The sequence below is a fragment of the Rhopalosiphum padi genome, chromosome 1 (assembly GCF_020882245.1).
Source record: "Rhopalosiphum padi isolate XX-2018 chromosome 1, ASM2088224v1, whole genome shotgun sequence".
Lineage (NCBI taxonomy): Eukaryota > Metazoa > Arthropoda > Insecta > Hemiptera > Aphididae > Rhopalosiphum > Rhopalosiphum padi.
The window spans coordinates 50356006-50382908 of NC_083597.1; the positions used below are offsets into that span (position 1 = coordinate 50356006).

The 26903-nt window shown below is 27.4% G+C and overlaps 1 protein-coding gene across 1 annotated transcript in view; it reads left to right on the top strand.

Annotated features, from left to right (window-relative positions):
• Nucleotides 1-26903, top strand: part of LOC132932476 (dopamine D2-like receptor) — a 250315-nt gene that overhangs the window by 149730 nt on the left and 73682 nt on the right. The window contains exon 3 of the mRNA XM_060998864.1: nucleotides 25779-26031. Within this exon, the coding sequence (XP_060854847.1) occupies nucleotides 25779-26031 (253 nt within the window). The remainder of the gene's footprint in view (nucleotides 1-25778; nucleotides 26032-26903) is intronic.

Consider the following 26903-nt stretch of genomic DNA (forward strand, 5'->3'; position numbering starts at 1 on the left):
GAATACTACTCACAGCTACTCATATAATATGCGTTAAATGAACTTGACAAAAGACGAAATCATCGACTATTAATAATACGTTTAATCTTAAATTTATTATTAATTAATATTTATTATTATTATATATGCTTTAGTATCAGATAGACAATTATGGTCGTGAATGTGAGATTTGAGAAACAATAGATGACTGTATGGGTATTATAAGAGTATTTAATTTCAAGTTGCCTGCGATGTATTCTCTCTCGGATTTTCCTCACTTAACCATTGTGTCAACAACTGTCAATATAATATGTTTTGTTCATCACCTAGGTATGATTATTGTTTATAATAATTAATTAATTAATTCTTATCAAAAATGAAATATTAAAACTATAAAATCACGCTTACATCTGTACCTATATTTACATACACAATATGAAAATAATGTAAAAAGTTTTTATTTTTTTTTCAACAATCGCTTATAATTAGTAAATACTCTGTCTCAAATATTAATTTATCTCAGTCACCCATTTTTGTCCAGTTCTGTCAGATCCATAAATTAAATCAGATTTCGTCGACTTTTATCGTCAGCTCTCGTTTTCGACAATTGGCCATGCCGAAAAATTGTCTGACCGCGTTAATCTCAGCAAAATACAAGGTAGGCTAGGTGGTTGATAGAATAATAATGTTAAATTCCCGAGAGCGCGTCACTCGGCGGGACGTGTAGACACACCCATTTCTGTCAGCTTGCGCAGAAGTCCGCCACCTGACATAACTATTTTTTTTTTTTTGAGACAGAGTATAATAAAATATATTATTTTTAGTAATTTTGACTTTTTAACTAATAGGTACATAGAACAATGTACGGACATAATTCTTATTTTTAAAGTTTTAATCCAGATAGCCCTGATATTTTTTGAAGCATTTCAATACCTAATCTAAAGTGTTTTTTTTTTATTATTATTAACAGTATGACCGCTAGGTCAATCTCGTACATTATAATATAAATATATAATATGCACTTAAGTGTATAAACATACAAAATTCGATTTGCTTACCGACGAATGTACATTTAATGGTCGTTGGCGTAGCCATTTAGTTGTCATCTACATTAACAGTAAGTAATAATATACCTAGTGTAATACGGTTCCGTGCACTTCACCAATTGCGCTGGTTGGTGGCAGAGAGTAGAGTTCCGACGCGACATGCACCACCCTAGTGGTCCACTAAACGTTTCTATTATTCTCGAAATTACATTTTAATTATTTATTTTTCATTATAATAATGGAAATAAAGGTGAAATCACATGCGGGGTGGGGAAATTATAAAACTGCCAGCCACCTCGTTAAATATTTAAATTACCGACTGCAACGACGATGACGTTTAAGTGTGAATATTTTCATAGAATGGTTAAGATTATAAACAAATACAATTAAAATCATTTATAACTACAATATCATAATATTTTAAATAAGAATTAATTTGTTAATGCGTATTTCTCAGCAGGTTCATCGTTTTATTGTCATCCGTCCGGGTGGAAATATCAATGGCATGCACTCATTTTTTTTTTTTTTTTACTTCAATATACAGAATATTTAAAAAAAAACAAAATATGTGGTTGATATGTTTTATTAATATTTTTAGTGTTATACAAACACAAATATTTATATAAAATATAATCTATACACATGACGTGTTTAAATTTAAATTATGCAAATTATTGCAACGTTAAAATTGTACAATATATTGATATCGATTTATATTAAATATAGATTTATCTCTAACGTGGATTGTATCACAGTGATTCAATTCTACAGATGTATGTATAATGTATGTAATAATATTATTATAACTATTGTCAAGAATTCGTAAACAAAAATATAAAATGTTTTTGTTTTTAATCAGCGCCCAATGCAATGATTATTATTATATTTTATAACTCGCTAGCATACATTGTATTGATATTATTTAGTCGTAATTCAGACAGTAATTCTGACATTTATTATTTAATAAGATTAAGGTGTGTGTGTATAAATAATATTATTTTATAATTTAAATATTTTTGCTTGTATAACAATATAACATAGGTAATCGGTACATTATTATCACATTGACTTGAACAAAATAAACTCTAACGTCGTCCTGGCCATAGAACATTAGTATTTAATATACTATTTCGAGGGGTTGTAACGACATCTTTTGAGAATCAAATCTGCATTTTTATGACACTAATATGTTATTTTTTCCACAGTAATGGTTTTATTTAAACGTTTTTGTAATATATCTAAATCGAGTATAAAATATTACAGCTGTGGCAAAAAAAAAAAAACCACAGTTGTCAGTTGTTGTCACTAAGATCGTATTATGTATTATGTATGATACATTTATGTATGCTATAATGTCAAAACGTTGGTCAATGGAAGTACCTATTCTATATACTTTTTCTTACGTCCCTATTCGGAAATTTACAGAGGTATTAAATATTATATGATCGAACTGATCAAGCGATTTGTTTTTACAACTGCTGACAGCTTACGTGGATAAAATTTAATATTATTCACATGTTGGTCTGAAACGTTCACAGTTTGGAATAATATTTTCGATAACTATTTTGAAGTTTTTTATAAAACTCTGTAAAAGCTGAGAATTTATTTGAATACGATGTCGTATGAAACGTCCGAAAATTTAACGTTAAAACAACATGAATAGAATACTATTAAAACAAAAACTAAATACGTTATTTTAAAATAACCAATAGATGTGTACCATGCAGCTGAAAGCCTAATAAAGTAATGAGCATGTGTTATTGTCGGTTACACGTGTTATACTGCCAGTTCACCGGTCATTATTTACACTTTTCGACATGATCCTCGGTTCACCATTACTTAATAAACTTTTACGCGCAAAAGCTCACTTTTTTTTTCCACCGGGCGTTTTGCGATAAATACTCATGCACGTACACCCACATGTCAAAGACAGACTAAGGTCGGACAAAAGACACCGAACCGTATTACTTGTACGCGTTTATTCCAGAGGTTCCGTTTGTTGATGCTGCAATGCCCTTTCCTATATATTACGTAAATTCAAAAGACACTTAAAAATAATTAATTAATCTACAATATTTATTTAAAATAAAATAAAAAACGAATTACAGACAATATAATCGAAACGGCTTTAACTAAAAAAAAAAAATTATGATTTACGTCATATATTTATATAAATAAAAACTACTCCGATCATATTATAGAATTTAATATACATAACGTTTCAATTCAAAGCGCATATTAAATGTGTTATGTAATATAAAATAAAAAAATAAATTTTAATTTAAATATAAAAATAAAAATAAAAAAACATGCTAGTGTACCACTTTGGTGTGCGCATTAGGTGTCGAGTGGATCACTATTATAATAGGTGTGTTAAATTTGAATTCAATGTTATAATATCATTGTATATGAAAATGATTCTAAGAGGAGACGATCTATCAACCTACAGTAGTATATTACAGCCTAATTTTCTTCGTGATATGATTTTTTTTATATATCTATTAAAGTAATTTATTTTATTTTTAATATTACAGTAGGTTGACAATTTTTCACGAAAATGTTGCATTTATTATATTAATATAATAATATGTATTTATACCATATTTTATAAACTTTTATTAAATAAAATTTTTCTATAAATAACGTGAAAAATAAAATAAAATTCATAATTTAAATAGATAGTGATAATATATATTATATTAATTTATTATTCTGAGTTAATCAAATATTTTTTACGCAATTATCCATAATATCATAATAATGATCCATTTTTGAGATAATATTTCAACTATTACAATAAATTTAATACAACTTAAATCAAGAAGCACTGGGAATAATATATTCAATGAAAGATTTGTAAACTTTTTATAAAAATATAATAATTTTAATAAAAAAATGTAATAAGAAAACATAAATAAAATGCATACAAAATGTAGTGATCTTATATTATACAAATAAGTTTTTCATTTATTACTATAAAATCTTAATTTTTTTCTCTCATTTATGGCGATCTACGCTAAAAAAGTCGTTCGACAATAACAAAATTAGTTTTATTATACTTATTGTTTCAAACAAAAATTACATTATTATTTTATTAACCGTGGATTTGGCTTATTAATCCGAAACAACTTTATTAATATTACTTTAGACTATGGTTTATTAGCTGATAAACTGAAACAAGTAGTTAATTCATATAATAATTAATGTGTATTAATGTATTATAGATTTTTTTTTCGTAATGTTTCCTACCTAATAATATTGCAAAATTATGACGAATATGTGAAATAATTAAATATGTAACATTTTTTATGATTTTATATAATTTAAAATGTAAAAATAAACTTATTAAAATATCCAATATAAAAATGAATCGTTGTCAAAAAAGCTAATTTTTCAGAATGTACATATATTTAATAGGGAAATAATAGGTAAAATATTACTTTGATAATATAATGTATATTTAATATTAAGCGTAAAAAAAGCATTGATAATTGATTTACACATAATCTATAATATTATGTTATTTACATAGAATTACTTTTAACTTTATTTTTTAACTGGAAATTGGGCTTACGTGATGTTAGTATAAAAAGATACCTGATTCTTTTCTGAAAATATTGATGTATTTAAATATATCTTAAAATATTCTTTTTAAGTACTTACATAATATTACTTCTTTGCTGAAGAACTCTCAAAATTTAAGAAAATAACAATTGTATAATATTATTGCTTGTGTATTATATATACATTATATTTTTAGAGCAGTAAATTTTAAGTAATTTTATTTTCATAAACAATAAAATTGTATTATTGACTGATATTTTTTTTTACATTTTTTATTGTAAAATATAAATAAGATGATTTACATATTATTAAAATGTTTACAATAAAGTATCTACCCCCTTTAAGCGCAATGCTTGTGATGGTGGTAGAGAGTTACATTACATAGTAAAATACAAAATACATACAAATTAAACCTAATATTAAATTAACATAGAATAAAACAGACAGTAACATAATACAATTCTTATGTAACATTCAAAAATATTTTTAAACACTATGCCATGTTTTAATTAATTTAAACTATTAGTGAAAATAACCATAAATAAATATATAATATGATATAAATTACTATATAATATATGAGTATATAGTTTAGAAATGTTCAGCCATTCATATATATTATAATTTTAATGATCTTTATGTTCAGCGATAGGGGCCACATTCATATTTATACTAATTTATATACACGTAAATTTAAATTGACGTATATACCTGAGAAAAATAAATCCGGGTCTTAGTTTATTGTATTATATATACAACCTTTATTTTGGTGCTAAGACCCTTTTACAACTATAGTACAGTAAAAAATAAATAAATAATGATGCTTAGCTGTCCCTTCATTTTAAGCACATAATATCATTATGCACACGTCCAGACAAATAGGCAAATAATAGTGTACTTAATCCCAACAATACTGCGGCAGCCACTCAAAACCGATGTTCCATGAACGTTGGTAAAAACAAAACAATATTTCTCATCACTTATAAAAACAGCTTTATAATTGTCTGATAAATTTTGATTTTCCGTCAGATAAATATTTTAATATAAATACAGATTAGAAATAACAATATTGTAACGATTGTAAATACAACGTATAATGTATAATGTATAATAATAATTTACTAAGCATGATCCACTAATATTTTTTTATTTAATAATTTATTTAATTGAATTCTGATTTTTTTAAATTTTTAAGTACAATATTTGAATACCAAATTTTCAATTTTTCTAGATTTTTTGTGCTGTTTACGGTGCCCTTCTGATGGCGATAAAAACTTCAGCTTTTAAGAAAAACCCTTCATTTGTTTACTATGAATTATTATTTAGATGATATATTTTTTTTATTAAATTGATATACCTAATTTAAAGTTTGAATGAGTAGTTTTCTCATTATTAAAATATATATTTAAGATAATAGTGCTTAACAAAAGTTTAAAAAAAATATTAAATAGTAGTTAGATATCAGATATAATATTTTTTATACTTTGACCAATTATTTTATAAATTATTTAATTATCAATAGTTATGGAGTTATATAAATTATTAAATTGTTTAAATTACGATAGCCAATTAATATCTCACTAACACTGTTTTTTGTATACACAGTTAAATATCACTTAAATATACTTAAAAATTCCAAAAATGCGATGGCAAATAATTGTCGTATCAAAGAAGAAAAACGGGGTGAACATGCTTAGTGAATCACTCTGTATATAAATATACGTACATAAATGGCAGCGAGTTGGTAATCCGAACACGTCGCGTCATTAGCAATGTCCGTTTGATGATCCCTTTCTACCCTTCCACCGCAACAATCGATCCCCTTTCCCGCTGATGACGATTCGTTTCACTGACATATTTTTTGTTATTATTATTTTTTTTTTCGACGATCACAACGCTAGCCGCAATTATTACCACCACTGCAGCAGACAGCAGACTTATTGTTGGTCTGCCAGCTGAGTCGTATCCAAAGTATTCTGAGATATCACACAGATTTGGTTTAAGTGCGTGATTACAGTAGTAATTTTTCGACGGGCATCACGTGCAATAATTTAACGACACGCTTACATCTACATCATATTTATTTAACACTGTAGTGAGATAAGAATATTAGTTGACTGTTTTAAATGGCTAATGAGTCATGATGGCCTACAGTCAAATACAATATTGAGAGTCGATTTCGATGGTTTTCCAATAACTCGTTACTTGGCTCCGATATCTACAACGACAAAAATCGACTCTTACCACAAACATGTATTTTATATTTTCATAATATATATTGTCATGAACTAATATGATTGATCAATCTGTGTAAATTTTCATCTGTATCGTTGTGGTTGACGTCGAGCCATTTCTGTGTTTAACACGTCTTTGTCCAGCTGCTGCACTATTAAATTGACGTGCGACGAATACATATTTTTAATTCAACTGTTTGGCACGATTTTTACTACAATAATTATAAATGAATATTCGTAGGTATTGACGTATAAACTATGTAACATTACGTTAGAGTCCTGTTTCTTAGAACACAGAATTTTTGAAGATGAGAATCATTCTTGCTACTAATGTTCGTTCGCGTAACTCAACCTCTGTACATTTTCAATTAAATTATATTATGTTATAGGTACGTACACTTCGTTTGTTCACAAGGGAAAATTGTTAACAATATTATTATGAAGTACATTTTGTAATACAATATTACATATACGGTAAATATGTCAGACATTTTAATTGTTTTAAACGACGTTTTAATTATTCTATAAACGGGCGCAAAAGGGCGCTTTATCACGGAACATTGGTGTTTTTAATAAATCAAAAGATCACTTTTATGTAGAAGACAAAGATTGAGAGATAATATTTACATTTCTGAAATATTAGACATAAGTGACATTAAATGACTACCGTGTTCATTTTACTATTATTAAAAAGGTAAATATCTTAGACGAATTTACTTTAAATGTAATTATTTATTTTGATAGTTAAACAATTATTTGAATGAGAACAAATCAAAAACTGTAGTTAAATAGATATTATAGTTTTAAATTTAAATAAAATATTTTTATAATTATATTTTAGTCAATAATAATGTATATTTAAAACATTGATGATATTTATGGATGCATAATATTATTAGATTTTAATGCTGATAAAAATAGTGATAAGATTTACTGGATACTAATATGTTTTACTAAACATGAAACCAAAAAAGGGAGAATGTTGATCATTTACTTGTAAAAACTATTTAGTTAAGAAGACAATGGCATTTTTCGGATTATTTTAAAATTGTGCTCAAGGAATAAAATATCTTTAGCAAAAAAAGGATGCGCAACACTCAAAAACAATATTTGACGCAATATATTGCATTGTATTATTTGTATTTTAGTATGATTAATTTAGTACCATACGATCAATATCATGGAATTCATTTCAGATGATAATTTAAAGCCATGTAGAAATAGACGGCCTATTTAAAATAGATTAACATCTTTCAGTGACAATAAGAAAACCGAAAAAAAAAAATTACCAAAGAAATATATTAATAAATTTATACATTAATAAATTATTTTTAAAAAATTAGGCAAGCTGTACATAAGGTGTCGAGCGATTCACTATTATAGGCATGTTAAATTTGAACTCAATGATATGTCAGTGTGTACTGTGTATACGAAACACGAAAAATTATTCAGAGCAAAAATAGTCTGTCTGCCTATATTACCAAATATACGTATTTTATAATATGTTTTTTCATGTAACTAAAATAATATACCTATATATGTAATATAAAATAAACCAAATAATAATTGTATTATTCTTATTAACTATCGAGTCAATTTCACGTCACCGTAAAACATTATAAATAAGTTCTGTATGTTATAAATAGGCAGATAATGTCTTAAATTAATCTACTTATTTTTTAAATTTCATTTTGTATAATTAATGGTATATGTAAAACGTAAAAGTTTCAAGGTGACCATAGTTAAAAAAACAAAACTATTTATTAAAATATTGAATTTGCGTAAAATTTCCCGTTTTTATAATATTTTGTTAGTGTTTTATGAAAAAAAAAAGTTCTGGGAAATCTTAATTTTAAAGTGGTCCAAAAAAAAAATCCTATTTCCCGTCCAAAATCACACTCAAAATTTAAAATCGAAGATTTTTCAATTAGTTTTGTGTAGGTACATAGTCTTACATACACAAAAAATAACCACATCTTTGTAAAATTAATACATTCGTCGCCTCACTCATAATATAATAAATATATTTAATTTAAAATCGTATAATGCTTATAGTTTATTTTGTTGTGAATTTAGTATGTCTTGCCTAGTATACAATACGTATATTAATATGTCGATTGTCGATTGTAACCGAATGCTAACAAAACATTTAGGTCTGAACATCGTCAATCATTTAGACACTTCTGAAATCAGTAAGATGCTATTTACTGTTTTTAACTATCATTCCCTGCGTTATATTTTGCTAGTACCATTTGTCTTTTGATTATCATACAACATAATAAACAAAAATTAATCATTGAAAAAATGCTTTGGATGCAAATATGCAAATTAAGTTAATGATGCAATGGATCGTAATACTCATAATGTCCTTAGATGAAGTATACACGTATAATAAACGTTATGAAAACCTATTGGTTTTAACTAATCGATCCAAATATAATTTGACATTATTAAAAAATTTTTAAATTTTATTATATCAAATTAATATTATTTTTATTTTATAATTTTCAGTTATAGTAACTATGTATAAAACACAGAAATTTTCTCTTTAACGTATAACATCAAAAAATGATTTACTAATACAAATTTGTATTATCATATAATATAAATATATATATATATATTAGATTCTGAATGGAGTGATGAATCTATTGATTTTACAATGATGTGTGTTTTTTTATTTTTGTGTCGGTCATCATGTTTAGGAATAGCAATAATGCTTCGATTTTTGACTTCAGCCTCTCTTTGAATAGGAAAATTCATCTAGTTGGTACTTTGGGGTGTCAAAAGTAAAAAATTTCCAGTAGTTTTCAAAGGCGTCGGGAAAACCCCTGAAAAAATAACGGGAAAATGGGAATTTTTACGCATAACCACTTTTCGACAAAACCGATTTTTTGATTTTGCTGTAACTCAAAAACGAATCAACGAAAAATTACGAAATCGCGTATAATAACGATATATTACAATTTAAATTTAGTTAATAATAGAATATATCCAAATAATCATCATTGACTGACAAATCATCTCCATTCAGAATCGTTTTTGTATACAATGATACCCGTCATTGGATTCAAATTTAGCATATCCAATATAGTGACCAGTGACCTACTCTCCATTTCTACTATACAGCAGAGCGATACCCACTTGCCCACTTTTATATTAACAATTCGATGGTTTTTTGCAACGAGTCTTATCATAATGTTGAAACTCTTTTGCAAGTTGATTAAAACAAAATGCAATGTATTCAATACAATAACTTTTAAAATGGAATCTATATAGTACATCATCGTTACCATAGTAAGTAATTGTTGTATAAATGGTAACAAATGTTATCGCATTATACACTATATATATATATATATTTATAAAGTATATTACATTATATTTAATCGTAAATTTAGTAAATTAGCTAAAATTACTTTAGACATTTAGAACGACTATGAACGTAAAGAAAATACATCATTTGTAGTAGATAGGAGGTGTGTATTGACATTTTAATAACCGTATCAAGAAAGAAATGTGTACCTATATACATTTTTAATGTTGAGGGACGTTAAGTTTAATGCATGTCTTGAGGGATGAATTCAGAGTGATAAATATGATTTTTTATCACGTACGTCATTCCATCATTTTCGTTCCATTAAATAATCATAAAAATGATAAAATAATATTGCAGATAATCTTTTTATTAAAAAAAAAAAAAAACACTTTAAGTGATACTAAGTGTCAGACACTATAATATAAGCATAATTCTGTTTCAATATTATAATTTATATTATTATTTTACACTATACAATTCTACATAATCATTTGAAAAATACATTAAAAATATTTCATTTTTCGAAAACGATAGAAATTAATAAAAAGATAATTTTAATAATATATTAATTAATTAACAAAAATAGATCGAATGTTATACAGACAAATATATAATTTTATGATCGAAGAAATTTTAAATTATTATAATATATTATACTTTATACTTTCTCTAAGTGGATACATTTGAAAAACATATAAAAATAAAATGTCATTAAAAACAAGTTATGATTATATTAATCCGGCACTAAATATGTATGTATATATATTTTAAATTTAAAGTGATTAAAATCCAATATGTTTGAAATAATATACATTGCTTATAATATTGGTACTTTCTTCGTTTGATTACAATATACTGATATTTGATATTAACATTTACCTTTGTGGATTGACGTGATTAAAATGTGTATACATATTAAATTATCGAAATAATCGTTTAGTACATTCCTTTATGAAGATTTACAAGGTTAGTTAGCAACTGAATACCGTACAGTATTTTAATATGTTTAACAGTCATAGCAAATTAATTTAACTAAAATGATTATAAGACAACATATTTAAAGTTACCTATCAATGTGTTACTACAGATATGATAATTAATAGAAACGCTTAATAAAATTATAAGGCTTTATATAATTTGTGAAAAAATTGATATAAATAGTTATTTTATGTCTTTCTGTAAAAATTTAAAAAAAATGTTGTATAATCTGTTTGGATTCATTTGTTTAAGCTTTTTACAAGCATATACAAATCAGGATTAATTTTTAAAAATTTACAAAGCGAGACCAGCCATTAATATTAATAATATTTAAAGTGTGTACCTACGTAGTTTGAAGTGAATATTTTTTATTTATCACACGATAATTTGATTGTATTAGTTATGTGAGTAGTGGATACATCAGTCGAATTTTGACGAGATCAATAAAAAAAAAAATATTTTATTTCATTCAAATATTTTACTGCATTGAATATTACAATATTATAGTAATATCACAAAACTAAAATAATTCAAACACTATATACGTAGAGATCAAGTGATACATAACATGTTATTTCAAAATGTGAAACCTATTCGACCAGAAATTTTTGTCCAATCGTATAAGAATTTAGTTCGTGAAAATATCTAACAGCATGATTGTAACAGTATGGATTGAACAGTTTGGGAATAGTAGTACAGTACACAAGTAAATACACTCAAAATTAGCTGTCATAAAAATAAACAACGAAAAAACAAAATTCATAGAAAGACTTTTGAATTACGAGAAAAATATAGAAGTAAGAGAATTTGTTTTGAATTGACTATTACTGAAAGCTATGACTGAAACTATGTCAAATATTTATGTATCTAGATACATACATATAAGACAGTATTATCCGGTAGATACATTTGACAATTGTGTATGTCGCACAATTCAATGACTAGAAAAGAGCTAATATCACTCAAGAATACTTTACACACTTATTAGAAAATTGAGTAATAAAAGACATTCTATGTTGCTTTGTGTTCGACTGAAAATTAAACATGTGGTTTCATTGTGTAAATGGAAAACTTCAGGATTAAGATAAATCACTTAAGTATTACTTAATAAGTACTATTGATAACAAGGTATATTAAGATCCAAATAATCAAGTAGTTTAACAGTATAAAAAATGTAAAAACTATGGGTGTAAGATAAGTGAATTGTCGGGAAAAAGGCTCAGAAGAAAAAACAATGGACAGAAAGGATAAAAAAAAATTCGAACAATATTATGTTAGAAGTGATGAGCTGAGATTCCACGACCGTGACGATTGGAGAACAGTAATGCTACCTACTTAAATTTTTCTTACAGAAGCCTAAGAAGGAGAAGATATGTTTACAACACAGACGTAGTAAGTATACTAAACAAACTTTAGATCTATTAACTTAATACAATTTTAAAACACGTTTAATTATAAATTTAATTTTTTAAGTATGAAAAAGATTTTATGAAATATATATTAATTTAATGTGGTGGTAACTTATCTATATTATATTAGTTTATTAAAGTGTAAACATAAATGTATGTTCTCTTCCTCAACTATTCAGTTTTTTATTTTAAATTAAACATTTTAAAGAATGTAAGAGATAGTTTATCGTGGAAAATATAAAATGTATATTATAATATATTTCACAAATTCATGAAATTACTTGTTATAATATCGAAAATAATATTGAATGAATAATTAATAATTGTCTATAAATCATATTTTGAACAGTTATTTTACGAATCAAAATATACAATGCATCTATACGGTTTGAATAATATCGTACGGATTTATTATACAACGTCAATTATTAATAAATAATGTATATGCATTTGATTAGCTATTAATTATTTACTTTAATAGAGAATACTGTAAATACCGGGAAAATAAAAGCCAAATTTTCATCAATTATTCAAATATATATTATTAGCTATACAACATTGTAAAGATAACATATGAATAATTATGGTGTACTGTACTTATTTAAATACATAAATCGAGCATCAAGTATTTTATACGTCAATAATATGCTCTCACTGTTGTCAAAAATTTACAATTTTTTAAAATCGTCAACCATGCGGTGACACCGATTGAAACTGAAAAAAAAACGAAACTTTATTGAAAACATGCATTTAATATCATTACGTTAATGATTAAACGAATTGAAATTATAGTTCTATAAAGTTCGTAATTATATTAACTATTTCAACTTGGTCAAGAATAAAAATACGAAATAAAAAAGAATCTGAAAAGCGCGACTAATTTCAGTAATCATTAACGTTCTTAATGCACAAATACGTTGGTTTAATAAAAATAAATAATTCAAACTAGAGCTGGAAAATGAGGTTGTCTGGTTTTTCAGTCTAATTGATCTTATTTTAACGACCTGTCGGTTTAAACACTTTTTACGCCTGTCCCTGGCCTAGCCGCTATTAAAAAAATAATCGTACACATTTAACCGGTGGATGAAAAAAAAAAATTAAACGATTATATAATATATATATATATATATATATATATATATATACGTAAAAATATACTATATACGTAATATGTGTATCATTATACACATGTATATATGCGTATACACGCGTACACATATATATACGTTCGTGGTAACAAATTGAACTAAGGCCAAGGGATTTTGAGGTTAACGCATTTATATTGTTTATGCACATAACAGTGACGAGAAGAAGACGGTGGTTCAAGGGAAATCCGGATGAGATTTATTTCATGAAAATCGCTTTTTACTCGTGACCACCATCCTACACAGCAACGGTTGCGTTTGTGTATACAGGTCTCCAAGTTGCCAAGGATATATAGTTAAAAAAACACGCAAAAAACCGATTTAAATATTTAAATTAAGGTCCGAAATAAACGACGTACGCCGCCGCCGGTTCGCACGCCTTAACCACCGGCTGACACACCTGAACAAGAACATTCGATTCGATTTAAATACGTGTAATTTAATTTATTTAATCGCATCACGCGTAGACAGTGGGTTTGATTCTGGCCGCGCCCTGTGGCGCCGGACAAAGTTTTATCTTTTTTTTTTTTCTTTATTATTACACCTTGTGCCTCATTTACGGTGCATGACCGTCCGCAGTATTTCGCTTATAGCCAGTATTATTGTATAATAATGATAATGTGACTTCCTTAGTGGCGGACATTCGCAACGATTGCCTCTACGGGACAGTGACATTTTAAAGTTTTTTTATTTTGTACTTGACTGACCGACCGGATGACCAGACGATCGGCGTTTGGCGCAGATCCGCTGCAATAGCAAGCAAATAGAGGTCGGAGAGGGCGGCCCATTTGCAGTGGACGACCAAAAAAGAGGTGTTATTTATGCATACCGTCATAAATGCCTCTTCTTATTTTGCATAATGATCATTATACACCGTTGTCGTCGTCGTCGTCGTCGCAAAGGGAAAGATTGAAAACATTTTTCACTTGCGTTTCTTTCGCTAATCGAGAAAACTCAGTAGCAATGGATGTCACGGAGTCATTTTTTATATGGCCAACCCAGACTATAATAAATAACTTTTTCCGACAGGCTTCTCTCGCCCCCCTCCATCTGTTCGCCACCACCGAATCACTCGTGCTCTTCGCCACCCACTGCTGTACATTCCGGTGTATGGTTGACACAGTGTCTCAGAGGTCTTAAGCACTAGGCCATGTATCAAATTTTTCATAATAATAATATATAACTTCATATGTCGGGTTTTCGTCGGGAGGGATACGGGGGCTCGTGTATGTGTACTATGTAGCGTACTGGCTGCCAAAAATCTTATTGCGATCAATTTACACGGCTGGAAAATGCAGACATCCCCTTGAGTGTCCGATATAAAAGTGTACGTGGCCCACTTAAAACACGAGAAAGAAAAAAAAATATATATATACATTAAAAATATCGCCGTTATCTCCGACAGAGTTCAATTAAAATCTGAACCGTCGTATAAAGATAGAAGAAAAACACAAAAAAAATACCTATTTTACGAAACTTAATTAAACGCACGTGCCCACTTTTTTTTATTATATTACATTTAGAGAATTGAATTGAGATTGTAATTATATAATACAATTACATCGAATTCTTGTTAAATAAATCAGATACCTATTCTTATTATTCTTTCTGTAAGACATTAAACTTGGTACGCAATTTAACAGCCAGGAAATAAAAAAAACAAAATACTAGTGTATAACATATTTTATTATTAAGTCATTTTGGTTTTGGATGTTTCGTAATTAATAGAAAGATATATTTCTGTGTCATGAGAAATTTTATAGTTCAATTAAGAATAATTATTATAAGTTAATATTATACTTAATTTAACTATTATTATTATTATTATTAAGTAGGTACATAAATATTGGTGAAAGTTATGATTTTCTTTAAAAGTAAGTGTATTGTTATTTTATAATGCATATATTACTCTGCTGGTACCTACCTACTTATAAAATGTTTTATAATTAATGAATTTTACATTCTAAAGTTTTTAAACAAATTAACTGCTATGGAGTAATGCGCATAGATAAAATTAGTTCATATCTGGATTCTGCATGACTGCATATGATGAAAGAGTATATACACATTTTTTCTTTAGCAAAATCATCAATAGAAACAATTATTTATAAAATGTATGAAGAGTAATAGGACGAAGATTCCTTAACATAATATACAATCAAAATTACCTAAATATGCTTAAAGCTATGCAGTTACAATTTTTTTATTTTAATACAACTCATGCTACATAAAAAATTGTAAAACGTCAAAAATAATTTTTTTATGAATTAATTATTGTGGGATTTAAGTTAACTCAAATATAAATTGATTAATATCTCTATTATTTTATATATTTTAATGTACATATTTTTAAACAAAATAAAAAATATGCAGCTAAATAACTAGATATATTTCCACCTCTCATCGGACTAAAATGAAAGTATGGATCTCCGTTATAGTATGCTCGAACATGTATCTATTGATTTTTAATCGTACGTTTGATATAGAGTCTAAAAAAATATTCAAAAAATCTTTGAATCTTCAAAAAGTTTCCAATCGTTCAATTGTTGATATCAATGTCCATTATTAATCGATAAAGATACTTCACAGGTAAAGAAAGTTTATTTTGGAAAATATTTTTCCTAATATGTTATCCAAACATGATATTGATCGTAAATTAATAATTATGCTTTCATAAAAATAATAAAATTCAAAAAAGTGCACTAATATGCTAAAAAGTTTTCAAATATGCACTTTTCCTAAAAATATAACAAAATATGCAAAAATATGCAAAGTAAAACTTTGCATTTAATTTCAATTTTCTTGAAACAAATTTTATATCTTGGTACCTTAGGAATAATCTACGACCATCTAAAAACAAAAAAAAAATGCAAATGCAAATGCAAGAAGACATATCCTATAATATATTAAAATTAATATTAATACGATGCCGTAAATGCAATAGTTGTAGGTACTTAAATTTTATTGAGATTTCGAATTGGTATTTACCTTTTTCATTATCAATAAAATTAATTATTTCTAAACTATGGGGTTGGTGGCACATAAATGTAATCAATTAATTTGGGAATGCACGAAAAAAGCGTCATGTATACTTAATAGTAATTCCATTGATTATAAATACTAATATCATATAATATTAGAACTTATAATCAGTGGTAAATTTAACTGGTCGATGTGCATAATACTTAAAATATTTAAATATTTAATACTTTATTTTTGGTTATTAAGTTTTTTGATATACTATGTAATATTTAATTTAGATTTGTTAAAACAACTGTATGCTTCCACGTAATTATTTAATATATACATTTCGATATCGCTATATAAGCTATTGGATAAAATATATATAATTATAAATTAATGAACCATGCACTACCCTTCCACTTTAAATTAGTCAATCCTCGTGGGGGGCACCTTGTGTAGTTGTATTTAACCAACGGGCTTATCGCAACATGTTCCTCGTTCATAGCTTGTATGTACATTATTATGGTTAAAGTATACCGTATTTAACTCTATATCTAACCACATGAGTTATTTTAATAACATATAGAATATAAAATTTAAATGAAAAATACAACACTGTTAAAGTTCAAATATTGTGATAACAATACGACAAGCTTGGCCTTATTAACTTATTAGTTAATTTTCGATGTTCATTAATAAAAAATTGTGAAAATTATAATATAATATAATTAAAAATGATTATAGGTACTTAAACATTATAATATTATACAATGCATTCACCATCTCTCTGAGTTATAGGAACAATATCAAATTTTACCCACAGTACTATCAATGACCAATGTAACTATTACAACAAAGGATACTATTAATTGCATTATGCTAAAAGTGTAAATACGTGATTCACTAATTTTAGTTACTTTATTGTAGTAAAGCATCGGAATTTGTCCAGGTATCTAGGCCACCACAAAATATTCACACAATTGTTAATAAATCAATTTATATATATATACTACATATAGATATATTTGTAATAAATTACTAATAAGAAATTAATCATAAGTTTTCAGATTAATTGTTCAATAATATTAATGCACAGTAGATAGTTAGTCAGTTTAAAATTATAAAAATAAAAAAGTATAACGAATATATAAAAGTGATTCAATTTTCTAGTAAATTTGTGCAAGAAACATATTAATTAATGACCAAACATACTAATACTTACGGTAATACTTATGGTAGAATAACCATTCATATACAAAGTGATCATCGTGTTACACGACTCGTGTAATAATTAAACAAAAAAAGTGAAATTTTAACGATTATGAAAATAAAACAAAGATATTGTTCTAAAATTTGTTATACTAACCTTACTTAAATTATCAAACTTTAAATGATTTGTTAAGTTTTACATCTTCAAATGTTATTATAATTTAACAATAAAACATTAAATGGATTTTGAATTTGTGGTCAATACATTTTAATGAAGAAAATACTTATTAAATCTGTTTAATGATATATTTTTGTTTAAGATCAAGCTTAAAGATATTGCGATTGTGTAAATTCATTTATTTATTACCAAAAAGTAATACATAGGTTGCTGTTAAAACACAACCCGATCAATTATGATGAACAATAAGTTTGTAAATAAATCTTACTTCAGATAGTCCCTTTTATACTCCACCGGGGGTGTTATACTGTTATAATTTATAATCAGTGACTTTCGATATACACTGTACTGAGGTTTAAAATTAACTGATTTATAATATAAGATTTGAGCATAATAATATAGTAATCGTAATTATTGTTAGTCATGACTTATGAAAATTGTATACTATAAAAAAAAACTGAAATTCCATAATATAATATAGGAAGTATTATAGTAGTGATATCGTTTTCTTTAAACAATTAATTTATTACATTTGATTTACTCACATATAAAAATAACATAAAATCAACATTTTTTTTTTAAAAGCTAATTTGTTGTGTTTATCTTTGATCGTTGATTTTACGTATTTTTAAATCGTATTTTACTTATTTATTACTTTGTAGTTTGTACAGTAATATTCATAATTTATTGCTTCAACGAGTTTGTTTTAATATTTAAAGTATAATTTCAATAATAATAAAATAAATGATCGTTTATTTGTGTATTATATTTAAATACTTAAGATATAACTAATTAGTTATTATTAAACTAAGATTACAGTTACAGTAAATGTGTACCATATTACAAAAGATAATTTAATGCGATATTTAAAAAAAAAGCATATTACACAAAATACTTCGGATTAAAAAAAGTTGGTTGATTTATAAATTGCATTTCTTATAGTTAACTATATTATACTTGTTAGTTATTTTTTTTTTTTATGCTGCATGTACATATTTTATACGTTTACCTCTGGGTTAATTAATATACGTGAATGTATATCAATTAAAAAAAATCCATTGCTACAGTCGTTTATTAAAAGTTTTATCAGCCCAAAACGCTATTAATTTTTAATTATAAACTTAGGGTTTTTATTATTTTTCATAATCTCGTATATTATTATACATTTATCCATACTTATATATATATAATAACGCATAAATTAAAAACTATAGGCATAAGTATAATTAACAATAATTATTGTACTACCGAACCTCAGTTGTACGTTAAAAAATAAGGATTAGATGACCAGTAACCCGTTAAATATATATACTAAAATAGTATACATGTATAATATATTATAAGAAGTATAAACAATAATATAAAATAATTACATTGTAATTATTATACCTATTTTAATATTATACAATAATATAAAATATAATGTATAGAACGATACACGCGCGTGCATCATTCGTTTTGGATCATTTATTAGTTTATTACAACTCAGACGCTCAATAATATTTCGGTCTTTAGAGTAAATAATATCAATACTACGTAGTCGTTCATTCGATTCGTGACGATTTCGTTTTGAAGATAATTTTCCCGGTGAAAATCGCCGCGGACGTCATACCAAACGTGGACCGCGGGGGAGGCGCACACTCCGCGTATACCTTTTCCAATGTGTCCGATCCATGTAGCCGGGTCGTATATCACGGAAGTCCGTCAAGTCGTTTTTCTATTATTCGCTATTTGGATATAGGCTCTCGCACACATAATAATATTATGTAACATGACGTTATTATAACAACACTACCCGTTTTGTCAAACGAATCCGAGACATAAATCCTCTATAGGTACTTTATTACGGATATTATTATTATATTCTAAACGAGTACACCTATATGCTCAGCGCTGCCACCACGCGTACCTATAAATATTTCATGCACGTGCATATTACATATTATATAATTGTCTCGTCGTTCATTCGTCATCACGTCATTGATATTACAGGTAATACAATACGAAAACGAAAGATCATGATATTAAAATACACTGAACGCAAATAATTCGTTAGAAAAATATATTTTTACGAATATTTTACTATTGAATAGGACGTTCTTCGCGCCACGTGCCGTCTATTTGACGACCATCAGTGAATTGAATTGCGATATGCGAAAAAAAAAGAAACTTTGTAATATTATAATATTATCTTGGCGCAATGTGAAGCAATTAATATGTTTTATTACGTTTTCATTATTTCTGCGACCGTCTTGTTCGGTATATGTTGTTCGTGGATAATTCCTGAGCTGGAAAAGAAAAAAAAAACAGTGTGTGACGTTGACGACTTATCTCGTGCTCGCTTCCACAGCCGCCTTTGCGCTTGTGCGCGCGAATGTTAATGGCGCGAGATGAGCTTTTCCCCTCATATCTTGACACTGCGCGTGGCACATCATCCATTCATTTGCCCGTGGCGGCGCCGTATAATATTATTCGTGCATTATTAAATATTAAAAATGTCACTTTGAAATGATTAATTCACCTCCGTTGTAAACACGAGTGTGTCCCCGAAGTGTCATTTCTGATTTGCAAGGGATGTGGTGGTGCCGCCGGTGGTGAAGGTGGCTGCGGCGGTAACCGTGGCGGTGGCGGTTGAGTGGGGGTACTGGGGGGGAATCGCCGTTACGATATCCGGAAAAAAGGAATTCGCCCGTTCATACCTCTTAAATTATATAAGCCGACGTGTTTACCACGTCAATATTCAACTGCGTAGGTAATTGGTTTCCAGAAGCGATCGGCGCGAGTGAAGGGGAAAGACGATAAAGAACAAAAAAAACTATATATACCGGTACGTTGGTAGTTTTTTTCTTATTCAATCGTATCATCTGTCCACATCGAGAGATACCGTCGTGTACCATAAATTAATTTCGTGCTTGTTTAATCGATTTCGTTCTTTAGGTTCACTTTATCTGTCCGAGCGAGTATTTTCTAAATTTCTATTTTTTTTCTTCACAATCCTGTTGATCGTTTGAGACTATAAAATATAATTAGTATACTCGTTTAAAATATTAAATTCTTAAACGTATACTGACAGTTGATGAAAATTAATTTTTCTTGAACGTGTGGTCGTGTGGAAACGTTTATGTTTGTCATTATGTTATAGTTACTAACTCTAATAATGTTCTTATATAATAATTATTCATTATATACTGACTCTATTTTTCATTATTTTACTGTTATTCAATCAAATTATACTGACAATGGGTCACCAAACCTTATGTTTATTTAAAACTTTACTAAAGTAACTTTTTGGATAATATGCTACATATAACGATATAGGTGTTAAGTATAAAATTAAAATAATTATGTAAAAATGTAGATAGAGATCTCAGATACATAAATTCTAGAACTATTTTTTTGATATATTTACTTTTTTAATGATGGGTATGAGCATAAGGATTTTCACATCTCTCGTTTATATGTGTTTTTAATTTTTAAGTAGTATGCGTCATCTGAATTAAGGAGAAAATTGTAAAAAAAAATTGCTAGTTTATGAATGAAATCATTGATAGTAAGATTTTTAAGTCTAAGTTGAAAGCATTATTTCATCTATGTCACGGTGTATTTAAAAATTAAGTTTAAAAGTTTGAACTGAAAAATATGTATTTTTTAAGTACTTTTTAAACAGTTTCTACAAACAAGAGATTAAGAAAGCTTATAATAGTAATGAGTGAAAAACTTGTTCTATCTGCTTTAAAATATTAAGTAGTTTATTAATATTATTTGTCTATAGTATTCGAATATCTCTTATAAAAAATTGTATGTAAGAATAAATTCTGATAAGTTATCGATACAATTATATTCACACAAAATTAATATATCAAAATATAAGTAATTTATATAAGTATAAAATAAAAATCTGAGTTGGTAAATTAATATCAGAAAGTTAAAAGTAAATAAAATAAAGTTATTTAAAATTTTTTTTAATAAAATACTTATTATGTATCATATTGATGGTTGTTATAAGTTTTATATTTTGTATTGCACGATAGCATCAGAGAACGTAATGAAATAAAAAGTTACAAAATATAAAGTAAAAACATTATAATAATTTATTATATTATACATAAAGCACATTTTTAATATTAATAAATAGCATAAAAATTAGTAGTCATGAAGTATTAAATACTTTACTATTTATTGAAATACATATTTTATTAGTAAAATGAAACATTTAAATTTAGTACTTAAATATTCTAGTTGAATATAATAAATCAAATATACATCCTTATTATACATAATATTATTCACAATTTTTTTTTTATATTTTGTGTTGATAGTAAACAATGTGTTTTATAAATATTATTATTGAATTGGTTAATTTACTTGCTATTATACACCTTGTGGCTAATGTAGATTATAAAAATAATTTATATTCAAAATATAATATGTTAGTATATATGTAGCATGTACTAAATAGGTACTTATATATTATTATATTATCATAACTATACTTATTACTTATATTGGTTAAATATAAAATTATATTATACGATATACATTATTTATACCATATTTCAGTATATAGGTACTCATAAAATTAAACTATCAATAAATATTTAAAACTGTGTACTTTGTAATATTCTGCTGCGCGTGTATCATATTTGTTACATATTATAGCTATATACCTATTTCGTGTATTATTTTACACAAAGAAACGTATTTTCTTTAGAAAAACTCGTTATATAAAATCAACATTTCTCAAAATGCATAAAAGCCTTTGAGTTATAAAATATAAAAAAAAATATACAAGAAATATGAGTTGATCCGAGCGATGCTTAAAAATACACCAACAGAAGCGAATAACTTTAGTTACTATAATATAATATTTGTATGCGTCAGTAAGAAGAACAAAGTGAAAAAATAGTACAATTTTGATTGAAGCATTATTTAATTGATTATTGAGAGATATTAAAAATCGAATGATACGCTCGCCAGGTGCCCCGACTGTTATTACACCACAATTTATAGTACCACAAAGAATACATGGAAATTCCACCGATGCGCGTTTCTATAATAATAGTTCACATATTTATTTACACACGTTGAATATGCAGATAATATTATATCATACAGATATATACTTTGCTTGATTTTCACGTTGTCTATCAATAAATTCTCGACCGAACCGAATTTATCATTATTATTCTTCGCGCCATAACCTAACAGATTACTCAAAGTTATCGGCATAGACCTTATTTTAAAATTTTTCGGCAGTGATAAACAAACAAAAAAAAAATTACACAATATTATGGGTTGTCTCACAAGATACAGTAAGTTAATGCCCAATAAACGTTGAACACGATTTTCGGAAATGCTTATTTACGATATTCGTGATTGTTCGAAGTCTCGTGTATAACATTTAATTTTATTTATTATTCATGCAATGGGCGCGGGGGATTTGGCTCTTGTATAAACCACTGTGAACGGCTACAAAGCCTGCTGCTTCGGTCTGATGTCACGCTGTCGATGTCGTTTCGCAACGGTCGGTAAACTGTAAATTTTCAACTATATAGTTGACGTCGTTGCGTCGCCACTATTAATCACGGCGGGACGTATACGAGATCGCATACAATATAATATACCATCGTATTTATACTTCGCGTACAATATATCAATGCGATCCGGTCAAACAACAGATACTCGTAAATATTTGGTTGAACGCGTATTAGACTTTTTTTTTCAATATTATTTTTATCTACGTTGGCTTAAATGTAGACGTTTCGTAGATGTTTTGTTATGTTTAGGTACACTTTAATTTTGATAAATTCACAAGAGCCACAAGTTGTCTCGCAAACTTGGCCCTAATGTCTTTTAATCGGACTCTGAACACACCACCATCACCAATTGGCTTGCGCGCGTGTGTGTATAATACGACTTGACGTTGTGGCATAAAACGATGACCGGCACAGTCGATCGTAAGGCTTAAGTTGTCTCATTATACAGTGATAGTCGATGCGTTATTCTAATAAATAGCCTGTTGCGGTTTCGACCTACCACTAGCCGCACCGACGTTATAACATCCGTTGTCTTACGGAAATCGTACCATGTAATTTTATACAAATATGTACAATATTAATGTTATGCTTAAAATACAACACACATATATATATATATATATATCAAACTGCACTACCACAGCTTTGAACGGATTAAATATATACCCTAGTTAGGTGTATTTATGTCTGATAAACTTAAACTTTACTTTGAAATCATTTCAACGACCATATTATAAGGTTTATTTATAAGATAGGATCAGAAAAATTATTGTAGATTACCGACTATTTGACTTTCTTATAATTTTGTTACTATAAGACCATTTACAATTTTGGTTTCATCATAAGCAAATAAATTCCATTTCACGTTGATATTTAAAAAAAGGTTTATAATACATATTCGAATTAAAGTTGCAATGTCCAATTATTTATTTTGACATATTTTTAATGTAATTTTAACGTCAAAATGAATTTATAATATTTAGGCCCTAGTCAAACATAATTAAAAAAATAATAATATTTTTTGATGCATTCACTATGTGAGTGAGCTGCAAAAGGTTCATAATAATAAAAAAAATATATAAATTATAATTTGTTATTTTTAATACATATTAAAAATTATAATAATTAAATTAGATTATATTTTAAAACTTAATACTTATTTATTCAATTTGTATAAGTACCCATCAAAAAAAAGAAAAATTATTAAAGTTCATAATATGATATAATAAAAGCATAGAACTCTTACAGTAAAGTTGAATCACATGGAACTCACTCCTCACACGCTATCCCGTCCTACTAATCTAGCTAAAATTTGTTTATTATAGGTACTTGAATCAGAAAGTAAATTTAAAAATAAAATCTTAGTACATATGGAAGTAATGTAACATTTAATAAAATCACTGAAGTAAATGGAAAAGCTATCGAACTATATATAAAAAAAAAAAATGATTGATTTTGAGAAGTTTACGAATGACTTTTTCAAGGTCTGGACCATTTATATTGTGATAAAATTGATGTTTTCTCTCACAGTTCCACATCGGCTCTTTCATAATATCGAAAATATCACAAAATATTTTATATTTAAGTATATAGCACTATCAAACCCACGCGTAGGTCACCGCAAAGGCGCAAAATCATAATTGAAAACACATCGTACACAATATATTATGGTATACATTTTTTGGTACAATAAAGTACACAAAATCGACCTCGTTTCCGTCGAAATAACAGCGATGGATGCACCACGTCGTCCGTACGAACTAAACAAAATAAAACACAAGTTAATACCAAGCACGCGCGCGTCAAATAATTATTACGCTTATTACCTTACCTACGTTCGATTGTTGTCGGTTCCGCTGATAGCTGCATTATGACATAATAAATAAATATAATAATCATGTCACCGTGCACGTAAACTGCAATAATATTATCATCATCGCGTAGTATGTTATTCCCGTATTGATATTATTATATTATTATAATAGTTTTATGTCCACCGCCATCGCCGCCGTCGCTCGCACACCGGAACAAAACGCCATTCGGACCGGATGTGCGTACCACACAGCGGTTATATAATAATAATAATAATATTATTATAATACTGCGCGATGTGTTGCGAGAGCGGCGGCGGAAGGACCGATAATAATAATATTATAATTTATCGTTTAATGTGTGTGTGTGTGTGTGTGTGTGCGTATGTGTGCGTGTGTTCGCAGGTACATTGCGGTCACGCAGCCAATAAAATACGCGAAGCACAAAAACAATCGGCGAGTGTGGCTGACAATCGTGCTGGTGTGGGCCATCAGCGCGGCAATTGGCAGTCCCATTGTGCTGGGGCTGAACAACACGCCGGACCGGGAGCCGGACCTCTGTGTTTTTTACAACTCGAATTTTGTCATTTACTCGTCCCTCTCCTCGTTCTACATACCGTGCATCATAATGGTATTTCTCTATTGGAACATATTCAAGGTAAGTCCGATCATATATATATATAATACGTCTATATTATATTATATTATATTGTATATATTATTACAATAAATGAGTATAAGTATCGGTGTATTGTGCAAGTGTACACGTACAATATAATATGATTTGCCCCGTCACACGGGTGTCTAGATTGTTTCGCATTTCGGCGGCACCCGGTGAATTAATAGCGTAGTTACTCGATCGCCATCTGTAGTGTGTAAAACTGTATACGTATAATATGATATGTATATGTATATCATATTATAATAATATATAGAAATATTTGCCGTGTTATTGTAATTTTCAACAATAATATAACAGACAGGTACGAGGGTATCCTGGGACCGAGGCTGCGGGCGATTCAGATTTACAGGGTGGTTCATCGACTCGTAATCATTATCCACCATTATTTACAACTCATATTTTATTATTATGCGTTTATTCAAATTCTGATTATTGGAATTTTTCTGTAGGTATCCAAATTTAAAAGTTTGAACGAGTAGTTTCTGAATCGATACCTAACTATAATACAACATAATTACTTCAGAAAATTTGTATATATTATAATGTTATAATAAAAATTATAAAATACTAATACATTAAAGTATTGTAAATAATTTACCATAATAATATTCAATCTATTCACTCTTAGGTAGCCAGTTACAATTAAATGTATTTAAGCTTAATAAAAATGTATCACCACATAACATCTGGGCATTCTTAAGCACTATACAATCTGAGTATAAGATAACTATTGTCTTAAGATAAAATTAAAAATTCTAAAAATCAGGATTTTGTGTATCGCTCTGTATATTAATTTATCTCATTTAACACTATATAGTTTCCACGATTTAAAATCTTTGAAGAGCACT